The sequence below is a fragment of the Rhinolophus sinicus genome, linkage group LG04 (genome assembly GCF_036562045.2).
Source record: "Rhinolophus sinicus isolate RSC01 linkage group LG04, ASM3656204v1, whole genome shotgun sequence".
In the NCBI taxonomy this organism is placed as follows: Eukaryota; Metazoa; Chordata; class Mammalia; order Chiroptera; family Rhinolophidae; genus Rhinolophus; species Rhinolophus sinicus.
Window position 1 is genome coordinate 88,423,709 of NC_133754.1, and position 20,568 is coordinate 88,444,276.

Here is a 20,568-nt window from a genome sequence, read left to right on the forward strand (position 1 = left end):
AGCAAAGGTTATTATTTAGAATAAAGAATAATTTCAGTATTGAATGATGAAGTCAAGTCTCCTAAATCACTTGAGAAATTACTAAATTAGAGTTAAGGGCAAGAAATTAGGAACACAGTCAAAGTGAAACAGGTTAAAACTTAACCATATTTTCGGAAAGAATTGGATTTCTAAAACTTAAAATGTTTCCTTTTGTTAGCAAAAAGTAAGTATGTGGTTGTTTTAAATAACTCATGAGGAGCTTTTAAAAACCCAATATAAAACATTTTTCATTATAGAAGCATGGCTGTTGTGTAAATATAATATACGGCATCATATTATTTCATTGTACTTAATCATATTTTTAAAAACCATAAAATTAGCTTAATCATTATCTTACAATTCGCTTACCTTCCTGAGACATAACTCTTAGTAAAATGTCACGTTTTTTAAAAACAATGTCTACTGGTAAATACTAAAACCTTTGTGCAAAGTGCACCAGAGGTTAATGATCCACCATATAAATACACAACAGATATCCTCTGGGAGTTTTTCCTAGGCACAGGCTTTTCTCCCTTTTGTTTTCACTTCCTGTCAAGTTTGACATTTCAAAAGAACACCAAAGAAGCTTAAAAATTGGTTTATAAGTTTGTCAAAAAAGCTACTCATTACAACTGTACCAAAGTACAAAATAGGCCTTCACTTAAAATTTGGAAAAATAATAGAAAAGAAATATACATCACCTTCTCTTATATAAAAGTGATTTGGTCAAATATTTGTGCAATTGCTTGAAGAAATTTGGTAATGTTTGGTGACTACAGAAAAATACTATGACAGAATCCAATTTAACAAATTGGCTATATCTGACAACATTTAAATGAGACTCAACTTTCTTATGACTTCTTAAAATATAATACAAGGAAATAGTTAATAACTAGTATGTCTATGCTCTCCATATAGTAAGGAACCCTTCAAAACAGCACTATTCAGAAGATAAGATGCATTTAATATAGGAAAACAGAAATGATACCCTAAACATTGTTTAAGTATACATATATTTATAAATATTTTATGATTCACTAAATACTATACATAACTCTTACAGCCATGATGAAGCAACAGAGACTAATTGTCCTTAAATAACTACAGAATCCAACAACATAAATGAAACAATAGTTTTCAGACACGGAACAACAGGCATCACAGGACAGTAATCCCTGAGAAAAAGAAAACCAATGGTAAACACCACAATTGCCTCCCTCGGCTTACTGCCTGTAGAGAGTTCCCAGGCTACAAGGAAGGGAGGAGTAACTGAAATAGAGCCTAATGGTCTCCCTGGTTGAAGGCACAGAGATGAGAATTCAAGGAAGCCAAGGCAGTGAGAAACAGGCGGACAGAACACCAGAGAGGGGAGAGTTGAAAGGAGCTGTAAAGACAGAGGTACAGGGGTTTGCAGAGGGTTGCTCTCAAGTCTTCAGCTGAGTACCAATCAGTGCATTCATGTGAAGAAACTACCTAAAGCCAGGGAAAGACCACTGGCAGAAGCAGAATCATTCCCTAAGCTGACACAGGGCAAGGAAGAGTTCTGATTTCCACCAGCCAGAGTGCAAAAGCCTTGTAATATATGGGACATCAGGAAGAGTACTCAGAAGGGTACTGCCTCAATAATGGGGAAAAATCAGTCACAGATTAAAGACAGCTCTGGCTTTGTCTAAAAAAACAACAACGAAAGCCTTGAAAAGATCATACAGCTTCAAAGTAACTAAATTGTGTGCCAAAACACAACTCAAGAATAGTGAAAGGAGTATAAAAATACCCAAGAACCAGTAAGGTAAAATTCACAGTGTCTGGCATCCAATAAAAAAATTACGAAGCAGGCAAAAAGAAAAAAGCATAAAAATATGACCCTTATAAAGGAAAAATATCTGCCAATAGAAACAGACCTAAAAAGACACAGATGTTAGAATTAGTAGACAGGGATTTCAGAAGTTATTATTAATTATATTCCCTACATTCAAGAAGGTAAAGGAAAATATAAACATGTTGAAGAGAGATATGGAAGGAACAAAAATGATTCAAATCAAACTTCCAGTGATAAAAAATACAATGTCTAAGATTTAAAATACAGTAGAGGAATAATAACGGACTAGATGTTTTAGAAGAAAGAAAATTAATGAATCTGAAGACTTAGCTACAGAAACTACCCAAAACAAAACAGAAAGAAATTAACATCTGGGGGGAGAAAAGAACACAGTAATAGTGAGGTATGGCACAACTTCAAGTGACCTACCTCATAAGAGATTGGAATCCCTGAAGGAAAGGGTGAGAGGAGTCAACAAAAATATTTTAAGAAAATAATGGCCAAAACTTCCAAATTTGATGAAACTTATAAGGCCACATATTCAAGCAGAATTCTAAGCAAAAAAAACATGAAGAAAACTAAACCAAGGCACATCATAATCAAATTGCCTTAAACCACAGCTAAAAAGAAAATCGTAAAAGCAGCCAGAAAGAAAAGTCCCGTAAGAGGCAGATTTCATCACAAACAATGTAAGCAGAAAACAGCAGAGCAACATTTTTTAAGTATTGAAAGGGAAAAAACAAAATAAAACTGTCAACTTAAAATTTTATATCCAGCAAAATATCTTTCAGAAATAAAGGTGAAATAAAAATATTTTTCAGACATTAAAAAGCTGAAAAATTCTATCACAATAGAACGTTTTTCGTTTTTATTTTTTGTTTTTTATTAAAGTTCTGCAGGCAGAAGGAAAACAATACACATCAGATGGAAATCTGGATCTACACAAGGAATGCAGAGCACTAAAATGGTAAATATGTGAGTAAAAATACTTCTTTTGCTCTCTTTAAAAGATAATTGACGTTTTAAAGCAAAAGTAATGTAGGGTTAGTAAAATTTTGAAGTAAAACGTATGACACAAAGGTTGTGACGAAGGTTGGGGAAGGGGAAATGAAAGTACACTGTTCTAAGGTTCTTATATGTGAAGTGGTGTTATACTACTTAAAGGTAAACTATGTGATGTAAAGATGTACATTATAAATCATAAAGCAATCAACTACAAAATAAAACAAAATAAAGAAGTATAGATAGTAAGCTTACAAAGAAGATAAAATGGAAAGAAATATTCAATCCAAAAGAAATCAGAAAAAAAGGAAAAGGGGAACAAAGAAGAAATGGAACATATAGAAAACAAGTAGTAAGATGGAAAACTTAAACCCAACCATACTAATAATGACATTAAATTTAAATGTTCTAAGCATCCCAATTAAAAGGCAGAGATTGTCAGACTGGATTAACAAAACAAGACCCAACTATTTGCTGCCTATAAGAAATCTACTTTAAGTATAAAGACAAAAATAGGCTAAAAGTAAAAGAATGGGAAACGGTATGTTATATTAATAAAAAAAAAAAAGCTGGAGTAGTTTTACTAATATCAAAGTAGTTTTCAGAGGAAAGAATATAATCAGGGATAAAGAGGGTTATTTTGCAATGATTAAGCGGTAAATTCATCAAGAAGGCATTACAATTCTAATTGTTTATGTACCTAAATTCTATATGTAAGACATTGGACTAGGTATTGTGAGAGATTTTTTTTTTCTTTTAAAGTAAAACAGAAGTTTTGCCCTTGAGGATCTCTCTAACCCTCTGCCCCTCCTCCTAGTCTGTTTCTCTCTTGGATCTCCACCCCCCCCACCCCCACCCCGTATTCCAAGCTCCTCCGGAGGACCCTTTTAGTCTCTTTAATCTCCTGATCACCTACTTCATGCAGTGAAGACTCTGGTCCCCAGTCCCCAGTCCTTTGGTCTATCACATGTCCCGGGTGACCTCATCGCTCACTCAGCCTCTTGGTTCCTTGACCTCCTCTTTGCTAACGGTCTTCACCTCCATTCCAAATCAGTCCTGCACTCCCAAGATTATTTCTTAGAATACAAATTACCCACAAATGTTCTATCTCTGGAATATTAAGTTGAATCATATCACTCTGACTACCACCTCTTCCTTTCACCCTCACTGTCACTCCTGCTACACCTACTAAATTTCATTAAAAGCTCCTGTTTATCAAAACCTCTGCTTTCTCTACCAATCTCCTATCTCCTATATGCAGGTGAAACTCTAAACCATAACACTTTAATTTCTCTCTGATCAACTTCCTCACCTTAACTGCCCCATTAATCATTCTACTGAATCTGCTTAACCAAACCCCAATATCCTCGTTCAATCAAGCTGTACACCTTCTCTAATCCTACACCTAACTGCTAGGTGCTGCTGAAAAACTAATACCACCACACAGAGCTGGGGTGGCACTACAAAATCAGAATTTCTACCCTCAAAATTGTCTTCATGCTGCCAGGCAATCCTCTTATCTTTCACCAGTCAGCTCTATTATACTCCTCAGCAACAATTTCAAATTGTGTCCACTGTCTTCAAAATTCCAACTCTTATCACTTTGCACTCCTCACCCTAACCCACGTACTCAACCTCAGCAAATTACCTCAAGCTCTATTTAATTTTTTTAAGCCATTAAATGGACACTTCCTCAATTTTCTACCATGGCACTCATATACAACCTTGTAACTGCTTCCATTTTTTCCATTTTGCCATGCAGTATTTCCCACCCCACCTTGCCTCTCCTCAAATAAGAGATGACATCTATTCAAGGCGACCCCTTGAATCTGGGCAGGCCCTGTGACTGCTTTGATCAACAAAATACAGCTTTCAGCTATGGTCCTTTTGGTCCAAAGAAGCCTTTTGGAAGTCAGCTACTATGTAAGAAACATGAGTACCCTAAAATCAAAATGCTACGAGATGCATAGATTCTCATGTGAGGAGGGAAAATGGGAGGGAGAGATGAGCATGTACCAAGTAGCAGCGAAGTGCCAGAATTGTGAGTTAAGAAGCACGTTGGAAGTTGATCCTGTCCCAGACACCTGCTGACACTATATAGTCAAGGATGGACCACCCAGTTAAGCTCTTCCCTAATACCCAACCCATGGAATCATGAGCAAAATAAAATGGTTGTTTTAAGTCACTAATGTGTTGTCCAGCAATAGAGAACATTCCCAATGGCTCTTTTCCATCAGCTTTTAATCCTACCTTTCCCATCTTAAAAAACAATATTCTCTCCATCTCACACACCTGCAGCTATATTTTTACTTCCCTTCATAGAAAACACTCTTATAAAAGCTGTCCACAATCAGCTGGGTAGAGCGCAATGCTCATAATACCAACATGGGTCAGTGAGCTGTGTCCTCCACAACTAGACTGAGAACAACAGCTTGACTCGGAGTTAGGGGGGAGGGGGAAGAGAAAAGAAAATTAAATCAGCAACTTTCATTAGCTTGGAAAAAAGAAGGAAAAAAAAAGAATCAGGAGAGATATTTTGGCTGTAGAGGTCCCTATTAGGAAGTGAGGGGTCCTAGCCCTAAACCGGGTACCCCAGCCTAGAACACCAGTGCCACGAAGAGGAGTCCCCACAACAGCTGGCTATGAAAATCAGCAGGGGGTCAGTTCAGTGAGACAGAGGGATGCTGCACACCTAGATGTCCCCTTAAAGAGCTGGAGCACAGACTCACTCACAAACACACACCCTAAACTCCAGAGAAGGGATAGCAGCCAGAGAAAAACTGAATTGTCTGGCTGCAGCGGAGGCTCTCTCTGGAACTAAAGTGCTAGCAGCAGCCATTGTTCCTTTGATGAGCCCCCACACACACAGCCTTCAGGAGCAGGCGAGCACAAAATCTGAGTCTCCATCAACCTGGCTAACACTGCTCTTTCACCCCCACCCTGGTGATTCCCTGAGGTCCCACCCCGCCCAATTCATATGCTTTACCCAAACTTCTTTCAGTGGCTAATCCACACAAGCAGCAAGCCTAGGCCCATGTTGCAGACATTCTTAAAATCTCTCAAAGGTCCACAAACCCCAAACAAGTAGTAGCTGGCCTGAGTGTGCCCTGTACCTCTTACTGAGCAGCCACAAGCCTAGCACTATTGGCAGCCAGCCATGGTTCATAGCATATCCATCCCCAAGCACCACTGAGCCCAGTAACACAGTTACCAACCACTGATCATTTTGTAGCTCTCTACCAGGTGGCCCTTGGTCAGAGCCAGGCAGTGGTGAACCTTGGCTGCCACGGAAGTCTGAGAAACAATATACCAAGTGGCCACCCTCAGATCACACCACAGCACCACCCAATTAGTGCCACATATGACAAACCCAAAGGATGGACTCAGCAGGCACCAGAGCCCTGCTAAAGCAAATCCCATTCCTTGGTATCAGCCTCTGCACAACAGCTTGTCAGCTGTTTCACGGCCAATCCCACAGTCAGTCAGCATGTAAGTCAATCCCACCCACTGATGTGTCAACAGCAATCGAGGTTCAGCTACAACAGGAAAGCACATAAAACCAACACAAGGGACACACCTGGAGCATCCAACTCAGGTGAACAGGAAGAATGCACCACTGAGTTGCACAGAACACCAACTACATAAGGACCCTGCCGAGATTGGGAGATATAGCAGGTATACGTAATACAAAGAAACAATTACAGGGAGGCAAACAAATGAGGAAACAAAGAAATATGTCCAAAATTAGAGAATAGGACAAAACTCCAGAAAAACAACCAAACGAAATGGAGACAAAAATTTTCCAGATACAGAGTTCAAACCATTGGTTATAAAGATGTTCGATGAACTTAGGGGAAGAAGAGATGATCTCAGTGAGAATTTACACAAGAAACGAAATAAGAGATAGAAAACATTAAAAAAAGAAAAAAAAACCACCAGAAATGAAGAATACATTACATGGAATCAAAGCAGATTAGATGAAGCAGAGGATCAAATCAGTGGAAGACAATGTAGTGGAAAACACCCAATCAGAACATTGAAAAGACAAAAGAATTTCAAAAAATTTCAATAATTTAAAGAATCTGTGGGAAAAAATTAAGGGTACTAACATTTGCATCATAGGAGTACCAGAAGGAGAAGAGAAAAAGGAAGGTACTGAAAACCTGTTTGAAGAAATAATGACTGAGAACTTCCCTAACCTGATGAAGGAATTAGACCTGCAAGTCCAGGAAGCACAGGGAGTCCCAAACAAGATGAAATCCAAGAGGCCCACACCAAAACACATCATAATTAAAATGTCAAAGGTAAAAGACAAAGAGAGAATCTTAAAAGCAGCAAGAGAAAAGCAGTTCGTTACCTACAAGGGAGCTCCTATAAGCCTGTCAGCTGATTTCTCAACAGAAGATCTACAGACCAGAGAGGATTTGGCACAAAAATATTCAAAATGATGAAAGGAAGGACCTACAACCAAGACTCTTCTACCCAGCAAAACTATCATTTAAAATTGAAGGAGAGATAAACAGCCTCCAAGACAAGAGAAAGCTAAAGGAGTTCATTACCACCAAACCAGTATTACAAGAAATATTAAAGGGACTTCTTTAAGTAGAAGAAAAAATTTAAAATATGAGTAAGAAAATCTAAAGAAAACAAATTCTCACTGACAACAGAAAACACATAATAAAAGCAGTGGATCAACCAACACTAAAGCTTAAAGGTTAAAAGGCAAAAGTAGGAAGATCATGTGTAATTACAGCAGTAAATTAAGGGATACACACAAATGCACACACAAAAGAAGTAAAAAATAATTTCAAAAACATAAACATGCAGGGGGTGAGTAAAAATGGTCATGATTTTAGAATGTGTTCAAACTTATGTGACCATAAACTTAAAATAGACTGCTATAAATATAGCTTAGTATATATAAAGCACATGGTCACTGCAAACCCAAAATCTAAAGAAAGATACAAGAAATAGAGAGAAAGGAATCCAAAGAAAAAACTACCAAAGCCATCAATACACAAGAGATCAAAAGAAAAACAAAGGAACAGAGAAGATCTACAAAAACGATCCAAAAACAATTAATAAAATGTCAATAACTACATACTTATGAATAATTACTTTAAATGTAAATGGACTGAATGCTCCAATCAAAAGATGAATGGATATTAGTAGAGTAGCAGGATACAAAATTAATATTCAGAAATCAGTTGCATTTCTATACATCAATAACAAACTATCAGAATGAGAAATTAAGAAGAGAGTCCCATTTACAGTTGCTTCAAAAACTATAAAATACTTAGGAATAAATTTAACCAAAGAAGTAAAAGAGCTGTACGCAGAAAATTATAAGACACTGAAGAGAGAAATTAAAGAAGATACAAATAAATGGAAACACATACCATGATCATGGATAGGAAGAATTAATTTAGTTAAAATGTCCATACTGCCTAAGGCAATATACAGATTCAACGCAATCCCTATCAAATTACCAAGGACACTTTTCACAGAAATAGAACATATAATCCTAAAATGCATATGGAATCATAAAAGACCCCGAGTAGCCACGGCAATCTTGAGAAATAAGAACAAAGTGGGAGATATCACAATACCTGACATCAAATCATATTACTAGGCCATAGTAATCGAAATAGCATGGTACTAGCATAAAAACAGACACATAAATCAGTGGAACAGAATAGACAGCCCAGAAATAAATCCATGCTTATATGGTCACTTAATCTATGACAATGGGAGCAAGAATTTACATTGGGGTAAAGACAGTCTATTCAATAAATGGTGCTGGAAAACCTGGACAGATACGTGCAAAAAAATGAAGCTGGACCACCTCCTTACACCATATACAAAAATAAATTCAAAATGTATTAAAGACTTAAATGTAAGGTCTGAAACCATAAAACTCCTAGAAGAAAACATAGGAAGTAAATTTGCAGACATTACCCTTAGTAATATTTTTACTGATACATCCCCTCGAGCAAGGGAAATAAAAGAAAAAATAAACATATGGGATTACATCAAACTAAAAAGGTTTTCACAGCAAAGGAAACCATCAATAAAACAAAAAGGCATCCTACTTAATGGGAGGAGATATTTGTCAATGATACATCAGATAAGGGGTTAATATTCAAAATTATAAACTCATTCAACTCAACATCAAAAAACAAACAACCCAATTAAAAAATGGGCAGAGGATATAAAGAGACATTTTTCTAAAGAGGACATACAAATGGTGAACAGACATGAAAAAATGCTCAACCTCACTAATCACTAGAGAAATGCAAATAAAAACCACAATGAGATACTACCTCACTCCAGTCAGAATGGTTATCATCAATAAATCAACAAACAACAAGTGCTGGCAAGGATGTGGAAAAAATGGATCCCTCGTACACTGCTGGTGGGATTGCAGACTGGTGCAACCACTATGGAAATCAGCATGGAGGTATCTCAAAAAACTGGAAATGGAACTACCTTATGATCCAGCAATTCCACTCTTAGGTATCTATCCAGAGAAATCCAAAACACCAATTCAAAACAATTTATGCACCCTTATGCTTATTGCAGCGCTATTCACAACAGCCAAGACATGGAAACAACTGAAATGCCCATAGGTAGATGACTGGATTAAGAAACTGTGGTACATTTATACAATAGAGTATTACTCGGCCATAAAGAAGAAAGAAATCTTACCATTTGCAATGATATGGATGGACCTAGAGAACATTATGCTAAATGAAATAAGTCAGACAGAGAAAGACACATACGATATGATCTCACTTACATGTGGAATCTAAAGAAAAGAATAAGTGAACAGGCTAATCAGAAACAGTCTCAGAGATATACAGAAAAAACTGAGGGTTGCTAGATGGGAGGGGGGTGGGGATGAGGGAGAAGGTGAGGGGATTAGAAAGCACAATCGGTAACCACAAGATTGCCACAGGGCTATAAAAGACACTTTGGGGAATATAATCAGTAATGTTGTAAAGATTTTGTAGGGTATCCGATGGACACTTGTCTTATTAGGGAGACCACTTCACCGACGTTGTAGATGCCTGACCACTGCAGTGCACACCTGAAGCTGAATAATAATGAATGCCAACTATAATTTTATATATATATATATATATATATATATACACACACACACACACACACACACACACACACACACTTACAGGATGTAGAGTCCAGCATAAGGAATAGAGTCAGCGGAATTGTAACAGCTATATGCAACGTCAGAGGGGTAGTAGATTGGGGGAGGGGGGCAATCACTTTGTGAGGGGCATAAATGTCTAACTATTTCATTGTTTTATACACCTCAAACTAAAAAAAGAAAAAGAAAACAAAAGGAAAATAAAAAAGATGAATGGATAAAGAAGAAGTGATACATACATACAATGGAATACTACTTGGCCATAAAAAATGAAATAAAATCTTGCCACTTGTGACAACATGGATCGAACTAAAGGTAATTATGCTAAGTGAAATAAGTCAGACAGAGAAAGACAAATATACGATTTCACTTATATGGAATCTAAAAAATGAAATAAATGAACAAACAGAACAGAAACAAACTCATAGATACAGAGAAGAAACTGATGGTTACCAGAAGGGAGGAGGGTTGGGGGCTGGGTTAAAAAAAAAAAGAAGGGATTAAGAAGTACAAATTGGTGGTTACAAAACAGTTATGGAGATGTAAATTACAGTATAAAGAATATAGTCAATAATATAATAATAACTATGTATGGTGCCAGATCGGTGCAAGACATCAGGGCGATCATTTCGTATGCTATGTTAATGTCTAACCACTATGCTGTACACCTGAAACTAATATAATATTGAATGTCAACTGTAATTGAAAAATAAAAATAAAATAAATATCAAACATCAAAAAAAAAAGTTCTTTTATTAAATTATTTGGCGGGGGGAGGTAAGTAGTACTTCACTTAATGCTTCCCTTGGTACAGCACTTTGAATATGTTCTTATCAATATATGCGCTTATGAATCATTATAATTTAATGAGAAATTTTTGTGATACAGAATCAAATGATTATCAAAATTTGTGCTAATTCTTGATCTGGGTGTTGGTAACATGGGTGTGTTCAATTTGTGAAAAATTCATTGAACTGTAACTTGTGATATATACTTTTCAGTATATACATTATAGTTCAGTTTAAAAAAAAGCTTAACGTCTGTGAAAGTTCAAATATCTATGGAATGTCCCTTCTCTAAAATGTCAATTCTCACAGGAAAAATTCACAGTATTCTATTTGTGTGGCATGACTTATCTACCACTCTATTCTTTTTATTATTTAAAAAGTAATAGGTGATTTTTTTAAAATTCAGAAATTAAATATATGACAATATAAATAGTCTACAATATATGCCCTAAAGATACACTACACTTAGGCTTTAAATTCAGAGGTTTATGACTTCCACGTCATTTTATTATTAATAACATGTATTCTTTTCCGTATTTTGGGCAAGTCACTTTTTCTCCAAAAATACTCAAAAATAAAGGAATACTGTTTAGAATCCTAGAGCACTATTAAATGTATTAAACAGGCTTGAGTGCAAGCAATTTTTAAATTGTAAATATCTACTATTTCCTGAACAATTTTCAGAGTTCATGTCTTTTATGTATCCTCACAATGTCTACCACAATGCAAGGCATATACCAGATGTATCCGGAAGGAAATAAAATTAATTCTCTAATAGAAATGGGAATAGTCATTTTCAGATGATACAGTAAATGTCACCATTTCAATTTCTACAAGGAAAGGGCACGTCATCCTCTGAAAAGTACTCTCTACTTACTTTATTCATTTCTTTATCTATTTATTTTTGCTACTTTCTTTTAGTCTCTCAGATTCTCAGTTTTCTCTTAACTGCTCCTTTGCTTATAAAGTGAAAGCTCCTGTAAAGGAGTTAATTAAGTTCAATAATAGCAATGGAATGTTTTTCTATCAACTTCTCCTACTTCTCTCCCTTTCTATCCACTCTGTCTATATGGCAATACAAGAAAACTCTAAGAAATAAGTTATCTCTTAGCCATTAAGTTTTTAAAACATCAGTAAATTAAAATTAAGGTTACATGTCCAAATTAGGATTCTAATGTAATTAAAAGTCTTAATTTTTTTCACTGCCATTTCTATATACTGGCATACAGGTAAATAAAAAGATATATACTTAGCATGCCACACAGTTTTTAAAAAAACCAACCCTATATTAATCAACAAATTCACAGTTTTACTCAACTACACGGATTTAAAGAACTTAATAAAAGAACTTCAAACAAATATTTTTCTATTACTACACAGAAAATGCCACCTTTACTAAAACAAAAGTCTTATCAATAGCTTGCTTGTATACTATAAATAGGATACCTAGAAAATATGATTTGTGCCCTATCTGTAATGCTATAAACATTAACTGTAATTGAACAATAGTGCAGTTTTTTGGACTATCTAACAGCAGGGGAAAAAAATATATATATATATAATCCAACTAAATTGAACTAAAAAAACTACACTATTTAAAATCATCTAAGTTAGGATAATCTCAAAAATTTTATCGTTTTGTTAGAATTTAAAAGCAGACATTTACATTTTCAAATACAATACCTCTATTTTAAGCAAATGAGCAAAATATTTTATAAAGAATTCAGCTTTCTTTTAAAGTGCCATGCTTTAAGAAAAGCTTTTCCTAAATAAATCACTATGTCAGATGGTCTGGGGAGCTCAAATAAAAGAAAACTCCATTCTAATATTCCACTTGATTCTTGGGCTGTACACCGAAAACACATTATTCATGAAACTGCGTATTTGCTCTTGAGGCAAATTTTAACTCATACCTCCCACTAACAGATAACTGTTAGCCATATGCATATAAATATCTTTAATTATTTTAGCTAGTTACTTACTGAGAGCCATGCAAGGGATTCCATGATTCGATGTTCACATCGTTCTAAATGTTTTATCATATCTCTGGTCAAGTTGGCTTCTGCTTTGATAAAACTTTCAATCACTTTGTAAAAATCAAAGGCTTTTAAATTAAGTACATTCAGAATCCATGGGAAGGACAAATCTGTTCCAGTATCAAGATTCTGAGATGTACTTCCTAAAAATGAAAGAAAAAATGTAACTTAGGTATGAAATGAACTATGTATTTTTCGGTTGGAAGGTTTTATCAAACAAAAAGTAAAACATACTAGAAACACTAAACAAAAAATATATTTAGAGCAGAATTTTTTGTTCTGGAGCCTACAGACTCCTAGGAAATAGGTTTCAAAATTTTGAGTGTATGTATGCATGTTTTTCCTTGACAGAGGGTTCATAGCTTATATCAAATTGTCAAAGGTTTAAATAACCCAAACTTCCATCAGAGACAGGTTTAATATCTAACCAGCAATGCATTAGTACCCATTTTAACTGTCTCTTTAATCCTTGGTTGGGGGAGGGAAGGATTCTTTAAGATTTTGCTAATTTCACTGATTAGAAAATGGTTATCTCTTTTAAACGTGCATTTCTTAGTTATTAATGAGGATTCAGTTTTTCATATTTGTTTACTAATTTAAGTTTCTCTTTCATTGTATATTTGTATCATTAGATAAATCTTCTTTTGCAAACAGAAGTATTTAACATTTGCAACATTATTTGCAAAATAATACATGTTTAAAATTGGATTTAAAAATCACTCTCAGTGGCTTCTTTTATGTTTAGCTGGTGGATTCTGGCTCCAACCTCTGGTCACATGATCTTAGAGTCTAGAGCAGTGTTTCCATATGAGTGGATGCTACTCCTTAGTACTCACTCCTTTGGATTTTAAAATCTCATAAATCTTTGACGGGGTTTCAACAGGTACACTGCCTGGATTCGGTATAGCCCAGAATAAGAGCCTAGTGAAATACTACTTCCAAGATGACCTGAAATAATTCAGATAGTAAGCCAGTTAAATGGTTTATGGTGACCAATTACGTTCTTCAGTATATACTGATCTAAAATATGTAATTCTTCTTAACTCCACCCCCCCAAAAAAAAACACACCACACCTTAGATAAGTTTCTTTTTAACTTTAAGTTAAACTAAAATGTTTATTTACTAAAATTTAACTTACTGCTATATGTAGCCATTACAACCTCAAGAGCGCATGCCAACAAAGACATATGAAAGATGTTGTCATTCAGGAGTTTGCTAAACGAAAAGAAAAAAACAATTATTCTTGAAACATTTACTTCTATACAAAGAAATTGTTTTCCTAAAACTAAAAAATTTACCTAAAATTTTGAATGGATAATCGTTCTTCTTCCTGAAACAGATACGAAATAATGTTTAACTAAAATCTTTTTTATATCAACATTAAATTTGTTTTCTATTATTTTCTTTGTAACTTACTGATTTAAGCATGGATTCCATTACTCGGTAATACAATCGAACTCCAAGTTTGTATCGCTACAAACAAAGAAAAAGAATTAGATTCTACTATTTCAGAAAATCACAATAATTAATTTTTAAAAAGTTTTCTCCTGAAATACATTTCAGAACCTTATTAGGAACATAGCTCAAGAAATCACAAATGTTAGCTTGTCTAAACTCAAAGCTTCCATATAAAATGACATTCCCCAAAAATTATGAAGAGGGGAGGTCCCACACTTTGTTTTCCTCCATTCATGTCTACATCATATATAATTTTATAATATATAAATATATAAATATGTATAAAATTATTATATATATCACATATATACTACTTTATATTATATGTGTGTGTGTGTGTATAATATACATGGTACTATTTTACATATTAATGTAATGTTTTTTGTGACCTACGACATGTATTTTCAAGATAGCTGTCTAGGGTTCAAAAAACAGTCTCTGTCCATAAAACTGGCAAAGGCAAAAATCAGATTCAACTGATCTTAGCAGCAAAAAGTTTTAACCAATAATTAGTTCCCATTAGAGTTTGAAGAATAACCAAATTTGAGAGATACACACATGCAGATACATACATGCTCACACACAAACCATATTCCTTCATTTCAAATTATGAGCACAAATTTTGTATACAAACAAAATGAACTTCTAAGTACAATTGTTTAAAATACTCATGGCATCAAACATAACCTCACAACACCGAAATAAATGCGTATAGCAGAATACAGTTTCAAACATATTTTATATTATATTACCTCATTAATGCCACACAACAAAGCAAAACAAATATAAAAACCTGAATCGCAGACAATTTAAATGACTGATTATAACGGTAGAACCAGACGGTTCTAATCCAGAGCCCATACTCTTACCCAATAAATTAGTTTCAGATTTTCTGAAATAATAATAGTAATAGTAAAAATAGTATTATTGATAAATGACATGTATAATATGATCCCATTCATATAAGTATATGCATACGTGAATATTCCTAAGTGTAGAAGTCAGAGCATATTCAACAAAAATTTAACAGTATCAAAGATTTTAACTTTTTTCTTACTTGATTTTTCTAAAATTTTCTACATGTTTACTTTCTGTTTTATAATGGAGTGAGGGACATTTTCCCATAAAGTTTTTCATAAATAGCAGCATACACAGACAGGCAGCATAGCATAGAGTATCTGCCAGTATTTTATACTATTGGACAAATACCATAATAGTAGTTACACATTTTGGACAGATGCATACATTTGAAATATAGTGGCAGTAATCAAAATGAACTCAAGTTACCTGTGACCCAATTTCTATACATCCCTGTCCCACAGCTTTAGCAAATTTCTCTTTAAAGATATATCCAATATCCTTCAGTCTCTTCAGGATACTTTCCTTCGGATTCACTGTACAGTTCTTTAACAAGGAAAAACAAAAATCAATATGGAGAATATTGTTTAATCAAAATTAACATATTGTCTATATGATTTTTCACTTTCAAATGTTTATACTGTGAAAACATTTCTACAATAATAAGTAAACACAACTTCTAAAAAATATGAACATATAGAATTTCATTTTCAAATTGTAGTGACAAAAAAATTCAAGAGTACAACTGAAAAACTATTATCTAAATTTTCTGCAAAAAGGTTAGGGAATAGATTTGTTAGCTCTTTTGTCCATCAAAAAGGAACCTCATGAACATTACAACAGAACACAGAAAGACACAGGACCATAAGAGATTACTATGAACAATGATATACCAACATATTCGACAACCTAGAGGAAATGATTAAATTCCTAGAAACAAACCAACTTCTAAGATGGAATCATGGTAAAATAGACCCACTACTAGTAAGGAAAGTAAATCAGAGATCAAAAATCTCCCAACAAACAAAAGTCCAAGACCATTTGGCTTTACTGGTGAATTCTACCAAACATTCAAAGGAGAATTAATACCAACCCTTCTCAAACTCTTCTAAAAAAGTAGAAGAGTGAACTCTTCCAAAAGCCATTTTATGAGGCCAGAATTACCATATACCAAAACCAGACAAGGATGCCAGAAGAAAAGAAAATTACAGGCCATCATTCCTGATGAACACTTATGCAAAAATCCTTGACAACGTATTAGCAAACCAGATTCAACAACACATTAAAAGAATCATACACCACGATCATGTGGGATTTATTCCAGGGATGCAAGGATGGTTCAACATTCATAAATCAGTCAATGTAATACATCACATTAACAAAACGAAGGATACAAATCATATAATCATCTCAACAGATGCAGAAAAAACATTTAATAAAATTCAACATCCACTTATGATAATAATTCTCAACAGAGCAGGTACTGAGGGAATGTATCTCAACATACTAAAGGCTATACATGGAAGGACCATAGTCAGCATCATCTTACTCAATGGTAAAAGGCTGAAAGCTTTTCCTCTAAGATCAAAAATAAGATAAGGACTGAAAGTACCAGCCCGAGCAATAAGGTAATAAAAAAAAGAAATAAAAGGCATACAGATTGAAGAGGAAAAATAAAAACTGCCACTATTTGCAGATGATATGATATTATTATATATAGAAAACCCAAAAGAGTCCACAAAAAAACTGTGAGAACAAATTCAGTAATGTTGCAGGATACAAAATCAATATATAAAAGTCAGTTGTGTTTCAATACGCTAATAAAAAACTGTAAGAAAGAAAAATTAAGAAACTGGCCCCATTTACAAATGCATCACAAAGAATAAAATACAGAGGAAAAAATTTAAACAAGTAGGTGAAAGTCCTGTACACTGAAAACTGTGACACTGATTAAAGAAACTGAAAACACAAATAAAAGGAAAGATATTCAATGCTCATGGATTGAAAGAATTAATAGTGTTAAAATGTTCATACTATCCAAAGCAATCTACAGGTTCAGTGCAATCCTTATGATAATTTCAATGGCATTTTTCATAAACATAGAATAAACAATCCTAAAATTTGTATGAACCACAAAATAACCCAAATAGCCAAAGCAGTCTTGAGAAAGAAGAACAAGGCTGGAGGCATCACACTTCCTGATTTCAAACTATATTATAAAGCTATTGTAATCAAAACAGCAAGTTACTGGCATAGAAACAGACATATAGATCAATGGAACAGAATAGAGACCCCAGAGAACTAAACCCACACGTCATCAACTGACTTGTGGCAAGAAGCCAAGAATTCAGAATGGAGAAAGGAAAGTCTCTTCAATAGGTAGTGCAGAGAAAACTGGACAGCCACATACAAAAGAGTAAAACTTGACCACTATCTTACACCATACTCAAAAGTCAACTCAAAATGTATTAAACACTTGAATGTAAGACACCATAAAACTCCTTGAAGAAAACATAGGTTTGTAGCTCCTTGATATCACTATTGGAGATATTCTGAATCTGACACCAAAAGAAAAGGCAATGAAAGCAAAAATGAAAAAAGTGGGACTACATCAAACTAAAAGGCTTCTGTACAGCCAAAAAAAAAAAAAAAAGAACATGAAAAATGAATAAAATGAAAAGGCAACCTAGTAATAGGAGAAAATATTTGCAAATCATACATCTAACAAGGGATTAATGCCAAAAATATATAAAGAACTCATAAAACTCAATTAAAAAAAAAAAAGGATCAAGTTTAAAAATGAGCAGAAGATCTGAACAGACACTTATCCAAAAAGAACATACAGCTGTTTCATGAAATAAAGGTCCACATCACTAATCATTAGAGAAATGCAAAGCAGAACCACAATGAGATATCACCTCACATCTTTTAAAATGGCCATTATTAAAAAGAGAAGAAATAACAAGTGTTGGTGAGGACATGGAGGAAAGGGAACCCTTGTGCACTGTTAATGGGATTGTAAATTGGTGCTCCCACTACAAAGAACAGTATGGAAATTCCTCAAAAAATTAAAAATAGAACTGCCATATTATGATCCAGCAATTCCACTTCTAGGTATTTATCTGAAGAACACAAAAACACTGTCTCAAAAAGATATATGCACCCCCATGTTCACTGCAGCATTATTTATAGCAGTCAAGATATGCAAACAACCTAAGTGTCCATCAATGGATAAATGAATAAAGCAAAATTGGTGTGTGTGTATATGGGTGTGTGTGAATGTATATACTCACTTAAACACAGAGGGTGCCAAAAAAAAAGGTATACATATTTTAAGAATGGAAAAAAAAACAATATGGATACAAATGGCAGAGTGAGGTGAGCCTCTTGAAATCTCCCCTGGAATTTACAAAAAATTGAACAACTATAACTCCATGAAGGACTCCCTGCACAGCAGACAGGCAACACGAAGAGGCTCACTACCGAAATCATCTGAAGATGGGCAAAGTGCATGAATGGGTGAGGAGGGAAGGGAGGAGTATGGAGACGGAGCCGCGCAGGCGCAGGACGCAGACCTAGCTCAGTGCTCCCAGCTTGCGCTGCATCCCGGAACTACCACAGCTGCAGGAGAGGGAAGAACTCAGACTGCTAGGGGTCCGTTTATGGCCCACAGGGCTGAGGGGGCAGCATATAACACAGCTGAACCCAACGCTCAAGGCAGAGACCTCAGAGAAAAGACTGAGGGAAGAAGGCTGAAAATGGTGGTTTAAGCCCTCACTGCCAAGCAGAGAACGGAAGCCTTAGGCACTGAGACTAGCCGCCCCCTCCCTCCCCTCCCAGAGCTCGCCCTGCCCCCACCCGCCCAGTGCTAGAAGTGGAACAGTAGCAGTGTCAGAACAACACAATATTTGCAGTTCTGAGAACTGTGGTCCGCAGACACTGATTCGCAGCCCAGCTAGTTCCAGCAAAGGGGAGGGAGCTTTGGAAGCAGGACTGGCTGTGGTGGTGGTCGCCGCCATTGCTCTGGGCCACCTCTCACAACCCACTCCACTCCTGTTCACACCTATCTGGGGACAGATAGTAAACAGAGTTGCTGAAAAACATGGGCTCTGAATCTGGTGCATGAAGAGCTCTGGAACTTCAGAAGCTCTCCACATCCCTCCACAGAGGCAGCACCATATGACTCAGGGGAACTGTTCACAGAGGGGAAGCCCACCTTCCAGGGAATTCCCCCATTGTGGAGAAGCCAGAATACTGCAGAGAAAACATAACACTACAGTGTGAGAGAGAATAAAAGGCTGCAGTCAGAGAAAAAATAAAACATTCTACCAATACCTACTGGAAAACAAAACAAAGACCTCTTTCTATCAACCTGTTACAGAACTCACTCCTATAGATGCCTAGGAAGAGAAATAGTAAATCATTATATGCCATGAATAACAAAGGCAACAAGACAGCTCAGGAAGAAAATGAAAAGTCTCCAGAAAAGGAACAAAGATATGGAAATATGTGACTTAAATGACAGAGAATTCAAGATTGCAGTTCTTAAAAAACTAAACGGGATGCAAGAAAACACAGACAGGCAGTTTAATAAACTCAGAAACATAATCAAAGAACAAAATGAACATTTTCCCAACGAGATTGAAATTTTAAAAAAGAAACAAACAGTATTTCTGGAGATTAAGAACTCAATAAAAGAAATGTAGAATGAAATAGCCAGCTTAGGTAGTAGAGTTGACCAGATGGAGGAAAGAATCAGTGACATCAAAGATAGAAACCTGGAGATTATTCAGATGGAAGAAGAGAGAATTGAGACTTAAAAGAAATGAAAGAACTCTACAAGAACTTTCTGACTCCATCTGAAAGAGGAATATAAGAATAATGGGCATACCAGAAAGAGAAGAAAGAGAGAAGGGAACACAGAGTGTATTCAAACAAATAGTTGAGAACTTCCCAAACTTGTGGAAAGACCTGGATCCTCGAATCCAAGAAGCAAATAGAACACCTAATTACCTCAACCCCAACAGGCCTTCTCCAAGGCACATTGTATTGAAGCTGTCTAAAATCAACGACAAAGAAAGAATCCTCAAGGCAGCCAGTGAAAAGAAGACGGTAACCTACAAAGGAAAGCCCATTAGATTATCATCAGATTTTTCAGCAGAAACTCTACAAGCCAGGAGGGAGTGGAACCAAGTATTCAAACTATTGAAAGAGAGAAATTATGAGCCAAGAATAATATATCCAGCAAAGATATCCTTTAGCTATGAAGGAGGAATAAAGACCTTTCCAGATATACAGAAGCTGAGGGATTTTTCTAACATACGACCTACACTACAAGAAATACTTAAGGAGTCTATTCAACCAGCATCAATAGGAATAATTTGTGGCAACCAAAACACAAAAGGGGGGAGAGT

The 20,568-nt window shown here is 35.3% G+C and overlaps 1 protein-coding gene across 3 annotated transcripts in view; it reads right to left on the reverse strand.

Annotated features, from left to right (window-relative positions):
* The window catches only part of RB1 (RB transcriptional corepressor 1), a 162,568-nt gene that overhangs the window by 59,859 nt on the left and 82,141 nt on the right, over window positions 1-20,568 (reverse strand). For all 3 annotated transcript variants that reach the window (XM_019748050.2, XM_074329955.1, XM_019748051.2), the window contains 5 exons: window positions 15,584-15,700; window positions 14,255-14,311; window positions 14,137-14,168; window positions 13,977-14,053; window positions 12,784-12,980 (listed from right to left, as the gene is read on the reverse strand). In XM_019748050.2, the coding sequence (XP_019603609.2) occupies window positions 12,784-12,980; window positions 13,977-14,053; window positions 14,137-14,168; window positions 14,255-14,311; window positions 15,584-15,700 (480 nt within the window). The remainder of the gene's footprint in view (window positions 1-12,783; window positions 12,981-13,976; window positions 14,054-14,136; window positions 14,169-14,254; window positions 14,312-15,583; window positions 15,701-20,568) is intronic.